The 16,925-nt window shown below is 40.4% G+C and overlaps 1 protein-coding gene across 3 annotated transcripts in view; it reads left to right on the top strand.

Moving 5' to 3' along the window:
• The window catches only part of snx7 (sorting nexin 7), a 38,913-nt gene extending 22,616 nt beyond the window's left edge, over window positions 1–16,297 (top strand). For all 3 annotated transcript variants that reach the window (XM_038972764.1, XM_038972763.1, XM_038972762.1), the window contains one exon: window positions 15,748–16,297. In XM_038972764.1, the coding sequence (XP_038828692.1) occupies window positions 15,748–15,828 (81 nt within the window). In that variant the 3' untranslated portion in view covers window positions 15,829–16,297. The remainder of the gene's footprint in view (window positions 1–15,747) is intronic.
• Window positions 16,298–16,925: the final 628 nt, after the last annotated feature.

Genomic DNA, 16,925 nt, shown 5'->3' with positions numbered 1-16,925 from the left:
CGCAGAACCTAAGCCTGATCTGTAGCTGGTCTCTCCGTAGTCGTGGCATTTAGACTATTCCTGAACTGATCTTTCTCGGTGGTCATCATTTTAAAACTATTCTGTAGCTGGTCTTTGTCTTTAGTCAGGTTGTTGTAACTGGTCTGTAGCTGGTCTCTCTGTAGAGTAATGACCAATGACGCCATAGTAGACACTGGCCTGTGATCCCAACCAGCAGAAGAGCACACAGCAGCCCCAAGCACACTGCAGCATCTCCAAAGGGTCTCTTCCACCACTGAAATTTTTCTGAATGTTGAGCAACAACTCATTTTCTTGGAATGGGCATGAAGGCTCTTACATTGTCATACATTTGGCCATATATGTCTGTATTCTTTATTGCAGTAGGTTCATAGTCTTTTCAATGATTCCGTCTGACATCTTTACAAACTTGTGCTCAACTACAGAAACGTGTACTGTTACTTCAGCTCTACTGTAGGTCTACATGCATGTCATCTCCCTGCCATGCTTCTGTGACTTATTGGAAGTGACACTGTTTTATCTGTCAACCACAGGACTGTGGCTACCACGTGACTCCCATTGGCCTTAGCTTCTAATAGAAACATGTTTGTTTCCCATAGTGCACATTTATTTTAAACTATTATGACGAAACTGACTCAGCGATATGATGTTGCCACAAGCAGCGCCACAGACATTGAGATGAGCGCAATGCAAAACTTTTCTCTCACATAGTCGCACAAATGATCTGTGGGATAGCTACGGGACCAAAACAAGTGGTGAAGTTGAGCCTTGCGCTTCAGTGGCAGGGCTCCAGACTGCGACCATTTAGTTGCAATTTGCGGCCCTTTGACTTGGCTGTGCGAGTAAAAAAAAATGTATTGGTCTCATCGGTGCGAGATGCACGTTCATTCACCTCACTCAAAACGTTCTATTTATTAGGAGGCTAAAACCATGATTTGGTCAAACAGTAAAGTACAACTCTCAATTTTGAGCTCAATGGCAGCTAGAGCGAGCAAAATGCGCATTGGCCATTGCGAGTGCATAGGCCTCATTGGGTGGTAGGTTACAACATTTGTTTGGACATTACTGTTAGATTAATACATGGCTACTAGCAGTGGGTATTATATTTAAAGTTGGTGATCTAGCTAATGCGTTTTGAGTTTCCCCTTACTCAGGTGCTGAATTAGCCCCAAATAAATTGGCAGGCAAATGAACCTTTTATTGAATAAATATATACAGTATATATTTTGAATCACAACATAAAGATGAAACAACTAATTTCTTCAATACCATCTCAGCATATTGGCCGATAAATCCCAAAAGAATAGTATATTTTTTATTTACACATCAGCAGAGCAGAGAAAAATACTCCTCACCACCCCTAGCGCTCTGAATTTGAGTGGTTACATTTCTCCAGACCATCCATCAGCTTTTTACCGAAAAAGCGTCAGGGAGAACACTTTTTTTTTTTTTTTAAATTTAACTTCTGATTGCAGCTTTAAGCATTGAAGTTATATTTTAGCAGAAAGAACAAAATGGGACCCAGTGAATTTGTACATGCGTCATATTGAAGTTTAGAAGCTAAGGTTGATGGGAGTTGCGTGGTGGCTAGAGTCCTAATGGATTGACACTTTCTCATTCACTGTGGTTGACACTGTTGGCATATTTTGACACCCTCAGCCTTCAAACAGGAGTCACATTTCAACTTCCCCTTTCTGACATGCTGCTGATGGCCAATAAGGGGTATAACTCTTTGAAGAGTTATGTACAAGTGTGTGGTAATGTACAATACCAGTCAAAAGTTTGGACAACCTACTCATTTAAGTGTTTTTCTTTATTTTTTACATTGTAGAATAATAGTGAAGACATCAACACTGAAATAACTCATGGAATCATGTAGTAATCAAAAAAAGTGTTAAATCTAAAATATATTTTGATTTGTTTTTCAAAATAGCTTTGCCTTGACAGCTGTGCACTCTTGAAGTAGGTGTCCAAACGTTTGACTGGTACTGTATGTCTGCTTTTTTCTCAGGGGTTCTTCACACCGTGTGAAACCATCTGGCAACTTTGTTTAAAGGGGAACTTATGGAGATTTTTTGTTGTAAATGCTGGCATGACATGCTTTAGATGGATACGGACACTTTTTAGGTGAAATGGTTTGGTATTGAAAGAAGTACCGCAGCAGCCCATGTTACAATGTTTGATGCTCATATTCATCATGTTAACTATGTAGCACTATGTAGCCTACAATTTAACCTTAAATACATTACAATTATCCACTCATGTCTGACGCCAGTTATAAACGGAGAACTTGACTCCAAGTGAACAAGCCGACAACTCACCTTAGTGTATTAGAGATGACTTTCTTAGGCCGGTTCCTCTACGATCATCTTAAGGCCGTGGGGTTTTTATTTTGGGGTAAAATTGCTATACATAACAGGCAAAAAAACTAACATTTTGCTGCACGTTTTGTAACTTAACTGAGCTATCCATTTGAATAAAAGGAAGGTTTCGGGGAAGACCTTGTGTTTAAGTATGTCTGTGGTTACTTTCAAAAAAAAAAAAATTAACCTCCCTGGGGGCTTCTGAAAATCAGAACGTGACACACTCATCATGCTATTCGAGTCGCCCCAAGGCTGGGCTCAACACAAACAACCCGCTTAAGCATAGAGAGAGGGAGGTGGGAGAGAGGGCAGAGAGATTGAGAGAAAGTGAGCGAGGGACAGGTGGAGGACATAAGTGTGTTCTGTCTTAATCAGGCCTGTGAGGTCAGCCCAGAGTGTACAGTCAGACTATCTGTTCCAGATGTGCTAATACACCTCAATCCCATGAAAGAAAAAGTTATGGGGAAGGAGTGTACTGTATCATGTGATTCACAATGTAGCATCATTTATGAAGGACAATTCTACAAGTATTTTTGTTTGCGACAAAATTTGGGAAACGAATACAGCCATTACCTTGCTCTCTAACAAGGTGCGTATATTGAGGCGCAAATGAATTGAAGAGACGACGGTCACACTTTATTTAGCTGGTCCGATTATAAATTCTCTACAGATTACATGTATTTAACGTCTACTGAACATCTACAAACCATCTACTTGGGACTATTCAAATAGTCTTACTGAGATGACGATTTGAAAGTAGTTTTTTTCTTGGCTGCACATCAGAAGTTTGCTGGAGGCTGGTGTTGTATTTAGTTTTGTGTACTTGTAGGAATACAAGGCAGCATGCTAATTGATCTAGATCCTCTAGACTGAATATGAACATGGCTTCAAGTAACTCATCCTTTAATACCAGGGGTGCAACTTTGGTTTTAGAAGTGGGGGGATTATTATAAAAAATATATAATAATTATCCAGTCGGATAAACACTCCAAACATCCTACCCGGCTGCTCGGAGATGTCCGCAAGGTCCGTTGCCTTGTTTTGTATCACATTCCAATTATAAAACTGGGGTGGACAAAAATGCAATTTCATAATGTGTAGGGTACACGTCCCCAGTGAAAGTTGCACCCCTGATTATTACCCTGCAAGAATGGAGTCTTGTCTAGGCAAGATCCATATCCGATAAGCCCATCGCTCATATGTTTTCTTGTATGGCCTGAAGGTAGCATCATTTGTTTAATGCAATATAGTGTGGGAAAAACCTCTTCCGTTGTGGGATACTTTGAGACCGAGTCCTCAGCTGCAATGGGTTTGTTGTGTAGCAGAAACAGAGGTAATTTGTCTTGATTGGTTCTTGCTGGCGAATTGGTGCACCAAGTAAAGACTCTCTGCATCCCAAATTGTCCTCTATTATACTTATAGTGCACTACTTTTGACGAGGATCAATAGGACTCTGATTAAAAGTAATGCCAGTCGGGACACGTCCTTTGTCAGGGATTGAAGTGGTGGGACTTTGAATAAATTGGAAACAGCATATCCCGAGGCTGCATTCGTTGTAGCTGGGGATTTTAACAAAGGAAATGTAAGGAGAATTCTCCCGAAATTCCACCAACACATCTCTTGCCCAACTCATGGGAGAAATACATTGGGACATTGTTATTCTGCATTCTGAGACAGATACAAAATGGACTGGTTGATTGAAGTAGGGTAATGCGTTTAAAAAAACGAGTTGCAGTTTTTGAATGGTGGTGTCCATCTATTTGTTTTGCTGAATGTATGAATGACATGTTATTTCCGTGCCAGTTGGCAACCCATCCCTTATGGGATTAATTGACACATTAACAAACATTACAATAATTCTCTGTGATAATTTAGTAATAATTATTCCGGTGTTCTGTGCATTGCACACCGCATAAATCAATGCATAATCGTAAATAAGGTTATCCAAGCAATAATTATAACCCTAGAGCAGTAAAAATACATAGATAAATACAAAAACAAGTCTGACACAAAGAGATGGTTCAAGTGTGAGACAGGCCTACACACAATCTATAAACTGTACATGCTTTCCATTTGCATATTTTTATAATTTAATTATAGGTCTCCCATTTTCCTTTATTCTAGGCTTTATCATAAAATTCCGCAAATGGAAATACACAATGGACAAACTATTTCAGTTTCTTCTCATGGCTCAGCCACATAATGCCAGGGTACATCTGTTAGGCTTTCTGGAATAAGAGCAAGTGTATATCGTGGTAGAAAAGGCAATAGAGGATAACATTTATTTCATTTTCTATTTCTTCGAGGTCACAATAGTTACATAGTCTTCACCATTATACCAACCTGTTTTGGAGTCAGGCCTAAACTCCCAACATCCGTGCCTGACCTCACTAATGCTCTTGTAGGTGAATGGAAATAAGTCCCGCAGCAATGTTCCAACTAGAGGTTGACCGATTAATCGGCATGGCCGATTTCAAGTTTTCATAACAATCAGTAATTGGCCTTTTTGGACACTGATTATGGCCGATTACATTGCAATCCATGAGGAAACTGCATGGCAGGCTGACCACCTGTTACGTGAGTGCAGTGTCAAAAGGACCTTGTGGCTGCAATGAGTCAAGGTAAGTTGCTAGCAAGCATTAAACTTATCTTATAAAAAACACAATCAATCTTCACATAATCACTAGTTAACTACACATGGTCGATGATATTACTAGGTTAACTAGCTTGTCCTGCATTGCATATAATCAATGCGGTGCCTGTTTATTTGTCGAATCACAGCCTACTTCGCCAAACGGGTGATTTAACAAAAGCGCATTCGCGAAAAAAGCACATTCGTTGCACGAATGTACCTAACCATAAACATCAATGCCTTTCTTAAAATCAATACACAAGTATATATTTTTTAAACCTGCATATTTAGTTAAAATAAATGCATGTTAGCAGGCAATGTTAACTAGGGAAATTGTCACTTCTCTTGCGTTCAGTGCAAGTAGAGTCAGGGTATATGCAACAGTTTGGGCCGCCTGGCTCGTTGCGGACTGTTTCTTCCTAACAAAGAACGTAATTAATTTGCCAGAATTTTACATAATTATGACGTAACATTGAAGGTTGTGCAATCTAACAGCAATATATAGACTTAGGTTGCCACCCGTTCAACAGGATACGGAATGATTCCGTATTTCACTGAAAATGAACGTTTTGTTTTTCCGAAATGATAGTTTCCGGAATTGACCATATTAATGACCAAAGGCTCGTATTTCTGTGTGTTTATTGTAATTAAGTCTATGATTTGATAGAGCAGTCTGACTGAGCGGTGGTAGGCAGCTGCAGGCTCGTAAGCATTCATTTAAACGGCACTTTACTGCGTTTGCGAACAGCTCTTAGCAATGCTTGAAGCACAGCGCTGTTTAAGCCTATCAACTCCCGAGATTAGGCTGGCAATACTGAAGTGCATATAAGAACATCCAATAGTCAAAGGTATATGAAATACAAATGGTATAGAGAGAAATAGTCTACGTGTCATAATTCCTCTAATAACTACAACCTAAAACTTAACTGGGAATATTGAAGAACTGGGAATATTGAACCACCAGCTTTCATATGTTCCCATGTTCTGAGCAAGGAACTTAAACGTTAGCTTTTTTACATGGCACATATTGCACTTACTTCTCCAACACGGTTTTTGTGTTATTTAAACCCAACTCAACATGTTTCATTATTTATTTGAGACTAAATAGATTTTATTTATGTATTATATGAAGTTAAAATAAAAGGGTTCATTCAGTATTGTTGTAATTGTCCGATTTTAATCGGTATCAGCTTTTTTTGGACCTCCAATAATCAGTATCGGCGTTGGAGAATCATAATCAGTCGACCTCTAGTTCCAACATCTAGTGGAAAGCCTTCCCAGAAGAGTGGAGGCTGTTATAGCAGCAAAGAAGGGACCAACTCCATATTAATGCCCATGATTTTGGAATTAAATGTTTCAGCTTTTGGCCATGTACAGTACTCCTAAAACAAAATCAAACAATACCACAAACATACATCTAAATATGTCCACGTCTACCAGTGGAGTTATTACAATTATCTCTTGCACACATTCAACCTTAATCAAACAAAAGGTTCTCAATTTGGGTTGATGATTCATCTCCAACACCCATTTCTTTTCATATTGCATCATCAGTTTTTTAATAGCACCTATGACTCCCTTATTTTGGTTTTTGTACAACTGTTCAGTCACTGTTGGAAAAGGTCGGACATTTCAGTGGCCCAGGCTCCCCCTATCGATAGATCCCATTAAAAATTTAGCTGGGTATTCTGGCAATTGGTATATCCAACAGTCTATTCCAAAGTCTCACCAAATGCCTTCCATCACAGCTCACAGGGTTCCCGGCCCATGTTCCCAGTTAAGGTGCAAACTTGTCGATACCTAAAAAATAACGTACTGCTCTGTTTATAGATGTTTGTTTTTTAGATGCCTCTTAGCACCCCACATTCCTGCTGAAAAGTCCAGAACAGGACATGCATGTCTGATACAGTTTGGAATACGTGGCATAATCAATGTCTTTGAGTGTGTTTTTGTTGTCCCTACTACTCCAAGAGCTCTACTTGCTAAGTCGGCCAGGGCACATATGACCTTTCTATATGTTCAACAAAATAGCAACAAAATAGCTAGTATACTCAAGAATTTCTTCACCAAAACCAAACCGAAAAGCACTTATCTTAGTACCTGGGTTTGTAAAATGCAATGTCTGTGTGGGTTTTCTGGTTGATCATTAGTCTCTATCTTTTCAACCAGTTGACTGTACATAATGCAGTATTTCTGCAGGTCATGTTCAGTTTCTGCCATCAAAATAATGTAATTAGCATGTAAGAGGATACTTAGCATTTCATCATATCTTACTCCAATATTTAACTAATTTATTTAGCTAAATCATTCATTAACATAGCAAACAGAGGCGGTGTTAAGGCGTCTCCTTGTTTTACACCTGAGTGTGGGAAACCAATCGGTAGCATATTCATGAAGCTGGGACAATTGTGCCCCGCCTCAGGGGTCTCCCGGTCGCGGCTGGCTGCGTTTTCAGGCAACATGTCTTTTTATAAAATTATTCCTCAAAATATTGCACATGTTTGTTATCTGAGAACAAACTAGCAATCCTTTTCTCCCACTCATGAACTACCTGTGTAATATCAGAGTTCACCCCCCTGCTCTTCCCTGACTTCCATTGGAATTTTCTTATGTCGTTTTGGTCCTAACTTATTTATTTTGGTTACAGAACTGAATGTTTCTTGCCTGTATCTACTCAAGATGTAATAACTGCACTCTCTGATATCTGTTTGAATAGGCCAAGTCTTTTATCAAACACATGCTGTTTTTCTTAACTCATCATTCCAATGAGGCTTGTTCGGCTTGTAAACTTTCCTGGACTTACCCTATCACCAGCAGTCTACCAGGTGACGCACACTCACACAAAACACACGTACACGCTATCTTACACACACACCCACATCCTTGCTATGGCACCTATAGACGTTGCATCTCTGCTTCTAGCTCCTAAACAATTTTGCAGTATTTTTTTGTTTTTTTCTTAGATTATTAGCCCAGAATGTTTTTTTTCTTTTATTACATATAGCCGGAAATCAGTTTTTACAAGCATTTTGCTACACGCGCAATAACATCAGCTAAATATGTGTATGCGACCAATACAATTAAATTTGATTTAACACCTCAAAGTCACAAACACGTAGACACACACTCACAAATATTGTATTCCCGATGTGGCTCATAGTAATATTTCTACTACTGTACTTTGTATTTAATTACACTGTTTCTACACACCACATATTTATCTATCTTGACAATGCTCACTAATATATCTACTGCTGTACGTATCATTCTTAGTATGTCTTGTGGAAATTATTTTCGGTGTACATAGTGCTTTCAGAAAGTATTCCCACCCCTTGACTTTTTCTTACTGCCTGAATTGCAAATGGATTAAGTTGAGATTTTGTCAATGGTTTACACACACTACGCCATAATGTTTATGGAAATGTTTCCAAATTTAAAAATAAAGCTGAATATTCTTGAGTCAAGTATTCAACCCCTTTGTTATGACATGCTTAAATAAGTTCAGGAGTAGAAATGTGCTTAACAATTCGCATCGGTTGCATGGACTCACTCTGTGTGCAATAACTGTGTTTAACAATGATTTTCAAGCACAGATTCAACAACACAGACCAGGCGGGTTTTCCAATTCCTCGCAAAGAAGGGCACCTATTGGTAGATGGGTGGGGGGGGGGGGAGCTTTATTACACCTAGTCACTACAAAGATACAGGAGTCCTTCCTAACCGCTCAGGGATTTCACCATGAGGCCAATGGTGGCTTTAAAACAGTTTGTCTGTGGTATGAGAACTGAGGATGGATCAACAACATTGTAGTTTCTCCAGAATACTAACCTAAATGACAGTGAACAGAATGAAGCCTGAGAGGTATATGATTTGGAGTCCCATAGGGCGGCGCACAATTGCCCCAACATCGTCCGGGCTAGGCCGTCATTGTAAATAAGAATTTGTTCTTAACTGATTTGCCTAATTAAATAAAAAAATTACCTGAACCATTTATTTTTTATTTTTTATCAGTCAACCTATCAGGGTAGTTACAAACAGCACAGGAATTTAAATCAACATGTATTGATCACATCTTTACTAATGCTGCAGAAATGTGCTTGAAAGCAGTATCCAGATCCATCAGATGTAGTGATCACAATATAGTAGCTATATCTAGGAAAACCAAAGTTCCAAAGGCTGGACCTAATATAGTGTATGAGGTCATTCAATAAGTTTTGTAGTGATTCCTATGTTATTGATGTAAATAATATCTGTTGGTCCGTGGTGTGCAATGAGGAGCAAACAGACACTGCACTTGACACATTTATGAAATTGCTTATTCCAGTTGCTAATAAGCATGCACCCATTAAGAAAATTATTATAAAAACTGTTAAATCCCAGTGGGTTGATGAGGAATTGAAAAAGTGTGTGGTTGAGAGGGATGAGACAAAAAGAATGGCAAATAAGTCTGGCTGCACAGCTGATTGGCAAACTTATTGCAAATTTAGAAATCATTTGACTAAACTGAATAAAAATAAGCAGAAACTACACTATGAAACTAAGATAAATAAAGAATGATAGTAAAAAGCTTTGGAGCACCTTAAATTAAATTCTGGGAAATAAGGCAAACTCAGCTATATCATTAATTGAAACAGATGGCTCATTCATTACAAAAACAACTGATATTGCCAACTACTTTAATGATTTTTTTCATTGGCAAGATTAGCAAATGTAGGCATAACATGCCAGCAACAAATGCTGACACTACACATCCAAGTGTATCTGACCAAATGATGAAAGACGAGCATTGTCATTTTAAATTCCGAAAACTTAGTGTGGAAGAGGTGAACAAAAATATTGTATATCAACAATGACAAGCCACCAGGGTCTGACAACTTGGATGGAAAATTACTGCAGATAATAGCGGAAGATATTGGCACTCCTATTTGCCACCTCTTCAATTTAAGCTTACTAGAAAGTGTGTGCGCTCAGGCTTGGATGATGCAAGTCATTCCACTACCTAAGCATAGTAAAGCCCTCTTTTACTGGCTCAAATAGCCAACCAATCAGCCTGTTACCAACTCTTAGTAAACTTTTGGGAAAAATGGTTTGACCAGATACAATGCCATTTTACAGTAAACAAATTGACGACAAACTTTCAGCATGCTTATAGAGAAGGACATTCAACAAGCACAGCACTTACACAAATGACTGGTTGGCTGAGAGAAATTGATGATATCAAGATTGGGGGGGATTGTTTTGTTAGACTTCAGTGCGGCCTTTGACATTATCGATCATAGTCTGCTGCTGGCAAAACGTATGTGTTATGGCTTTACACCCCCTGCCATATTGTGGATAAAGAGTTACCTGTCTAACAGAACACAGAGGATGTTCTTTAATGGAAGCCTCCAACATAATCCAGATAGAAATAGGAATTCCCCAAGGCAGCTGTCTAGGCCCATTTACTTTTTCAATCTTTACTAATGAATTGCCACTGGCTTTGAGGAAAACCAGAGTGCCTATGTATGCGGATGACTCAACACGTCAGCTACTACAGTGACTGAAATGACTGCAAAAGTTAACAAATAGTTGCAGTTAGTTTTAGTGGGTGGCAAGGAATAAGGTAGTCCTAAATATTTCTAAAACTAAAAGCATTGTATTTGGGACAAATCATTCACTAAACCCTAAATCTGAACTAAATCTTGTACTAAATAATGTGGAAATTGTGCAAGTTGAGGTGACTAAACTGCTTGGTGTTATGCTGTATTGTAAACTGTCATGGTCAAAGCATATTGATACAACAGTAACTAAGATGGGGAGAAGTATGTCCATGATAAGGTGCTGCTCTACTTTCTTGACAGCACTTTCAACAAGGCAGGTCCTACAGGCCCTAGTTTGGTTTCATCTGAACTATTGTTCAGTCATGTGGTCAAGTGCCACAAAAAGGACTTAGGACATTTTTTAATTGGGGCAGCACAGGTAGCCCTTGGATGTACACAGAGAGCTAATAATAATAATATGCATGTCAATCTCTCCTGGCTCAAAGTGGAGGAGAGATTGACTTCATCATTGCTTGTAATTGTGAGAGGTATTGACATGCTGAATGCACCGAGCTGTGCACACAGTCTGTGAATGTATTGTAATGTTTTTAAAATTGTATAAACTGCTTTAATTTTGCTGGACCCAGGAAGAGTATGGGGATCCATTAGAAATACAAACAAGGCACTAAAGTTAAACTGCAAAACATGTAACAAAGAAATTAACTTCCTGAATACAAAGTGATATGTTTGGGGGTAAATCTAACACAACACATTACTGAGTACCACTTCATATTTTCAAGCATGGTGGTGGCTGCATCGTTATGGGTATGCTTTTCATCGGCTAGGACTAGGGAGTTTTTGGGGGATAAAAAGAAACAGAATGGAGCTAAGCACAGGCAATATCCTAGAGGAAAACCTGGTTGTCTGCTTTCTAACAGACACTGGGAGATATTCACCTTTCAGCAGGACAATAACCTAAAACACAAGGCCAAATATACATGAGATGCTTACCAAGAGGACAGTGATTGTTCCTGAGTGGGCTAGTTAGTTTTGAATTAAATCTGCTTGAGAATCTATGGCAAGACTTGAAATTGGCTGTCTAGTAATAATCAGCAACCAAATTGACAGAGCTTGAATAGTTTTTAGAAGAATAATGTGCAAATATTGTACAATCTAGGTGTGCAAAGCTCTTAAAGACTTACCCAGAAAGATTCACAGCTGTAATCACTGCCAAAGGTGATTCTAAAATCTATTGACTCAAGGGTGTGAATACTTATGTAAATTAGGTTTCTGTATTTAATGTTCAATACATTTGTAGAAACATTTTCTCAGTCATTATGGGTTGTTGTGTGTAGATCAATAAAATTTTGAGTTTAGGCAAAAACATAAAATGTGGAAATTCAAAGGGTATGAATACTTTCCAAAGGCACTATGTATAAGTTGCATTTTGATTACCGTTAGTGCCATTTGGGATTAATCCAATTTAACAACCCAACTTTCTTGATTTCACACTTTTTTTGTACTTGTTTTTACTTGTTAATTATTTGTGTACTTGTTTGACTTTTTCCTGCATACTTAGGAGCTAGGAACATAAGCATTTCGCTGCACCCGCTATAACATCTGCTAAACTGTGTGCGCGACCAATAAACTTTTAGTTAATTTGATTCAGGTGTTGAACGCGGCTGGATGATGTGTGCTGTGGGCTTTGTGAATGATTCATGTAAGACCTTTAATAAGAGGAGAGTCTAGGAGGTCCGCACTCGACACTGAGAATCCAGGGTGAGAGGTATGAGAGGTGGCAGCAGTAAGCCTGGGAGGGAATGCTCTGTGCCCCTCATCTACCTCGCACTATCACCCTACTGCATTCTTCACCCTGTGGTACCGCCAATGCAATAACCTGGCCCTACTGGCGAGACGGAAAAGGAGAGCAGGGATGGATGCGTGACACAGAGAGGGGTAGATAAAGGGAGGAGTTAAATGGAGGAACTGGGGGAAGGAAGAGGGGATGAAAGGAGTAAGATGAATGGAGGTTCGGACTGGGAAAGGGGGAGAGACAGAGGAAAGGGCTGTTCTCGGAGGACACAGTGAGGTGTTTGCTCTTCCTGAGATGGAATATTAACATCAATTATGGGCTTGGATAAATCTCAGGGTGCATGCTTGTCTGAATCATCAGTTTGCCTGAGGGTTATAGACCCATTTTCCATACTTTATTCCATACCTGTCACATTCAATCTTCTCATGACTGTAACCATACTGAGATACCCAGAGCCGCAGAGCTAGGTCACACAGAGGTCGTATTTCAGTTCTCTGACAATTACTGTACTGTAATATAGACATATTATTACTAGAATGTGAAAAGCCCCTCAGACCAGAGATTATATTTCTATGACTGTAACCACCTTGTACCTTTTTTATTTCCAAACCAATGCCCTCTCAAATTGGTTGTAAACAGGATTTATTATTTCCTACAGATATCGTGTCTCTGCATAAACGCTGACGGAGAGGAATATAGGAATATTTTAGATATCTATCTATTCTAATCTTAATTGTCCTTTGTTGGTGTACTATGAATTCTATTTGCATTAGATTTAGAATCTGCCTGTTCATCACTGTACCCTCTCTGCATACAGCACAGCAACTGTGCCTCGTTCTGTCAGGTTGCAACATCAGAGGAATGCCATGGTTACTCCATAGCAACTACTGTTTCTTCAATGATATTGTTTCTTCAACTAGACATGGTTTTACTAACAAGGTGGTGTTCCAGATTTGCAGCAATTATCTACCTTGTTCTTGTCACCTCTACCATGGCATTGACAGTCAATTCAACTCTTCTGAGTATCTGAATATTGACGTGAAGGAAGTCTGTGCTGAGCTCAAGTCCTTAACTTTCTTCTGGATTAGTGCGGCCGCTCTTGTGCATAAAGGTGTGTGTGCATGTTTGCAGCCACTGGTGTTCATATGTAATGCAGCCTGATTATCTCCGTTTACCTGTCTTCCGGCTAAACCACTGGAGCCTAGAGGGAGAAAAGGAGTATAGCTAATGATGTTAACGAGGCTAGCGGTCTTTTCCCCCCCTTAACAATCTCCTTAATTAGCGTGCTAGTCACACTGCTACACCGGACCCATTACCTCAGCTGGAGCTGTCACAGGCTGTGTCAGGACCAGCACTGATGGAGCTCCTCTACCAGATAAACACACACACACACACACACACACACACAGGCACTCCCCTGTCGGCGGTAGAGTGTGTATTGACATTTGCCTCTTTGGTAATGCACCGATAGCCACCCCTGATTGGATGGCGACTTATCACCCCCGTGGAGCTCTGCGTCAGTGCACACGTCAGTCCAGACGTGCTGGGACCAAGGACAGATTATACCCTTCAATTTTGGGTCCAATTATTCACTTCGTTATAGTTCGGGTACCTGTACATGTTGGTCATGTCATACTAAAGATGCACCGGGCATTATGTGTGAAGGCAGAAGTTATGAAATGAGACACCATAATGAACATCGGTCGTGCACAGGAGGATCACCTGCTGGGTGTCGACGAACAGTTGGCGATTCAACATGATGGCCGATGTTCTGTGGTCAGAGGCGATGGGATGGCCAACCGCTCATTATGGTGTCTTGTCCTTTACAGTGCTCAGGTGTGAAGTTCCTCTCTCTGCCTCCCACTGTGCTGCCATAGGCTTTTAGTATTGCTTCAATCAGACAGTCATCCTCACAGCTCCTCTGCAAGGTATGAACTTAAAGGGCTTTGGATCTCCGGGAAGAATGCTGCGTTGGCGGCAGGGTTGTAGTTCTCTCCCAGTCGTGTCTTTAAATGGATTTAGCTGTCGCCTGATTTCCCCTGAATGTTTTATTCAACAGTCTGTTGTCTTATCTGTATTTGAGGGCTCAAACACTCCGTCTGGAAGGAAGGATAAGTTGCACTAACTATGTATCGCTTTCTTCAACCACAATAATCCTTAAACAACAGTCTTATCTTGATAAGTACTATTCAAACCTGTTGATTGATCCCACAACATACTCTATTAAGTATAAACGTTCAAGTTTGAATGAACTCAACTCCAAGGAGTTAGCTGTGGAAGTAAAAAACATGTATTTTTTATTTTGTCAGCCAATGTTTCACCTCTTTCCTCTGTGTCTTGGTCTTTCCTGTGATCAGCTCTGTGCATCTGCTCCCATCTAGTATTCTAGCCAGCTGCTGAGTCAGACAGACAAATCTGCTATTCGCAATGTTTTCCCCCTGCTCGTGTGCTCTGTGTACCCCGTGTAGCTCACAGCAGCTCTGTCCCTGTGCTCTGTAAAGCTTGTGGCCCCTGGTCTAGTCTATGGTAACTTTTTCCGCCCCCTCGCTTTTCGCCCCTCCCTGTGCTGTACTTAGCACTGCTTGCTCTCTGTCCCTGTCCTTGTATAACCCATGGTCTCTAGTGTACAGCAACTCTGTTCCGGCTCTCTAGTTAGCTCTGTCCCTGTATAACCTATTGTATAAACCAGCTTTGTCCATACTCTGGTTAGCCCTGCGCTCTGTCCCTGTATAACCTATTGTGTAAAGCAGCTATGTCCAAACTCTGGTTAGCTCTGCCTTCTCTGGGCCCCGTCAGTGAGGCTGATAGGTAAAGGTCAGACTGAGTCTGTGTCCCGTGGTGAAGGTGTCATCATGATTAAGCACTAGTGACATGGCAGTCAGATGGCTACCCACGAGAGCCTCTTGCCACTGTCATGTTGGCTAGGTTTGGAAGAGGAGAGAAGGATGGAGAGTGGAGTGAAGGGTTGGGTGGGTGTGGAAGATTGGGGTGAGAGGAGAACGGGAAGGGGATGTTTAGATGTTGGCTGGAGAGGGGAGGATGGAGACAGAGGGAATAGGGCTGTTTGGGTGGGTGCTTGGCTCTGTTTTGGTCAGAACATTAATCACAACCTTGTCAAGTGACAAATAGATGAGACAGAAGTCCAGGGAGCAGCCGGAGCCTGTGAACGAAATTGGCTGCTGAATTGAGGCATGCCATGTGTGTCTGACTTACGGCGGCCATTAAACAGACAGCTATTACTTTGGAAGTTTAGATGACAGAGCGGAAGGTTTTATTGATGTGTGGAAACATACTGACTGGCTCGAAAGTTCACAGACCTGCCTTTTCAACTGAATGATTGTGTGTGTGTGTGAGTCTTACCGGTCTGTCATAACCTGATGATGTGGGTGTTCTCTCCTCCAGTGTCTGGCAGTGTGGGAGACCTTCCTTCTCTCCCAGAGAACAGAACCCAGCGAGGAGACTGACAGAGACAACACCCCCTAACCCCCACGATGCACTTCTTCTCTATTACACAACCCTCTGCCCACCACCCCCTATCCAGAGGGCACAGCCAAAGACATCTTCCAGCACAACCCGGAGGACTCCTGGAATTTAAACCTAATCATTCCAATGAAGCTTCACTTTAAAGTCACTTTAGCACAGACTGTGATAAATATGAGATCTTTAAATATGCATGATCAGCCAGCCGCTGCCTTAGGGCTTCTGTATGTACAGCCCTGGATCTGAGGGTAGATATACTGAGTACACTGATGGATCCACCATGATTTTCACAGCAATACGATGACATACTTTACTTGTTTACCTGTTTTACAATGACTCACTATGGTATTTTGATAACAGAAAATAAACTAGAGTGCCACATTTTTGTTTTTTACTATACACATTTTTCTCTTTGTAAAGCTTTAAATTGGGTTTTTAAGATGTTGGCATAATAAAATGGATTGCTACATTGCGTTTTCTCAGTGCATGGTGTTTTATGGAGCCTAAGCTATTGGCTTGTAGTTAGTCTTAACAGCGACATCAATGTTATTTTCATGTAGGTGCTTTTCAAGATATTACGATCTGCGACGCTTATGACGAACACTACCGTCTGAAAAGAAAACCATGCTAAATTTCAGAGAAATGCAATCTTTTCCATTGATCATGAAATATAATGCATAATACATTTTCACAGCAGTGTCTCGTTACATCAAACCAGAATCTCTCTACTATAAACGTCATAGTGCAAATTGTAATCGAAAATAGTTTTTTTTTATGGCATACATTTTGTTTTGCTTTGTCAATTGGGGGGATTTTCATGCTGTACGTGTGTGAGAATGGACAGTTGAGTAGAAATGCATGTTCCCTGCTTAACTAGGTTACCCACTCTAAAGGCCTAATCACATTAAACTTTAAAGAACCCTCAAAATAACAGTGCCCTGAAATTAGGCCCTTTATCTGCACTTTATTGAATATAGAACGAGCAACGAGAGGAAAGAAAAGCACATGCTTTTTAAACCAAGAGCTGAGCTATAACCAGAGGTACTTCCCAAATGGCACTCTATTCCCTATATAGTGCACTACTTCTGACAGGGCTCTGG

Source organism: Salvelinus namaycush, chromosome 33 (genome assembly GCF_016432855.1).
Source record: "Salvelinus namaycush isolate Seneca chromosome 33, SaNama_1.0, whole genome shotgun sequence".
NCBI lineage: Eukaryota > Metazoa > Chordata > Actinopteri > Salmoniformes > Salmonidae > Salvelinus > Salvelinus namaycush.
This window is presented reverse-complemented; position numbering and strand designations above follow the sequence as displayed.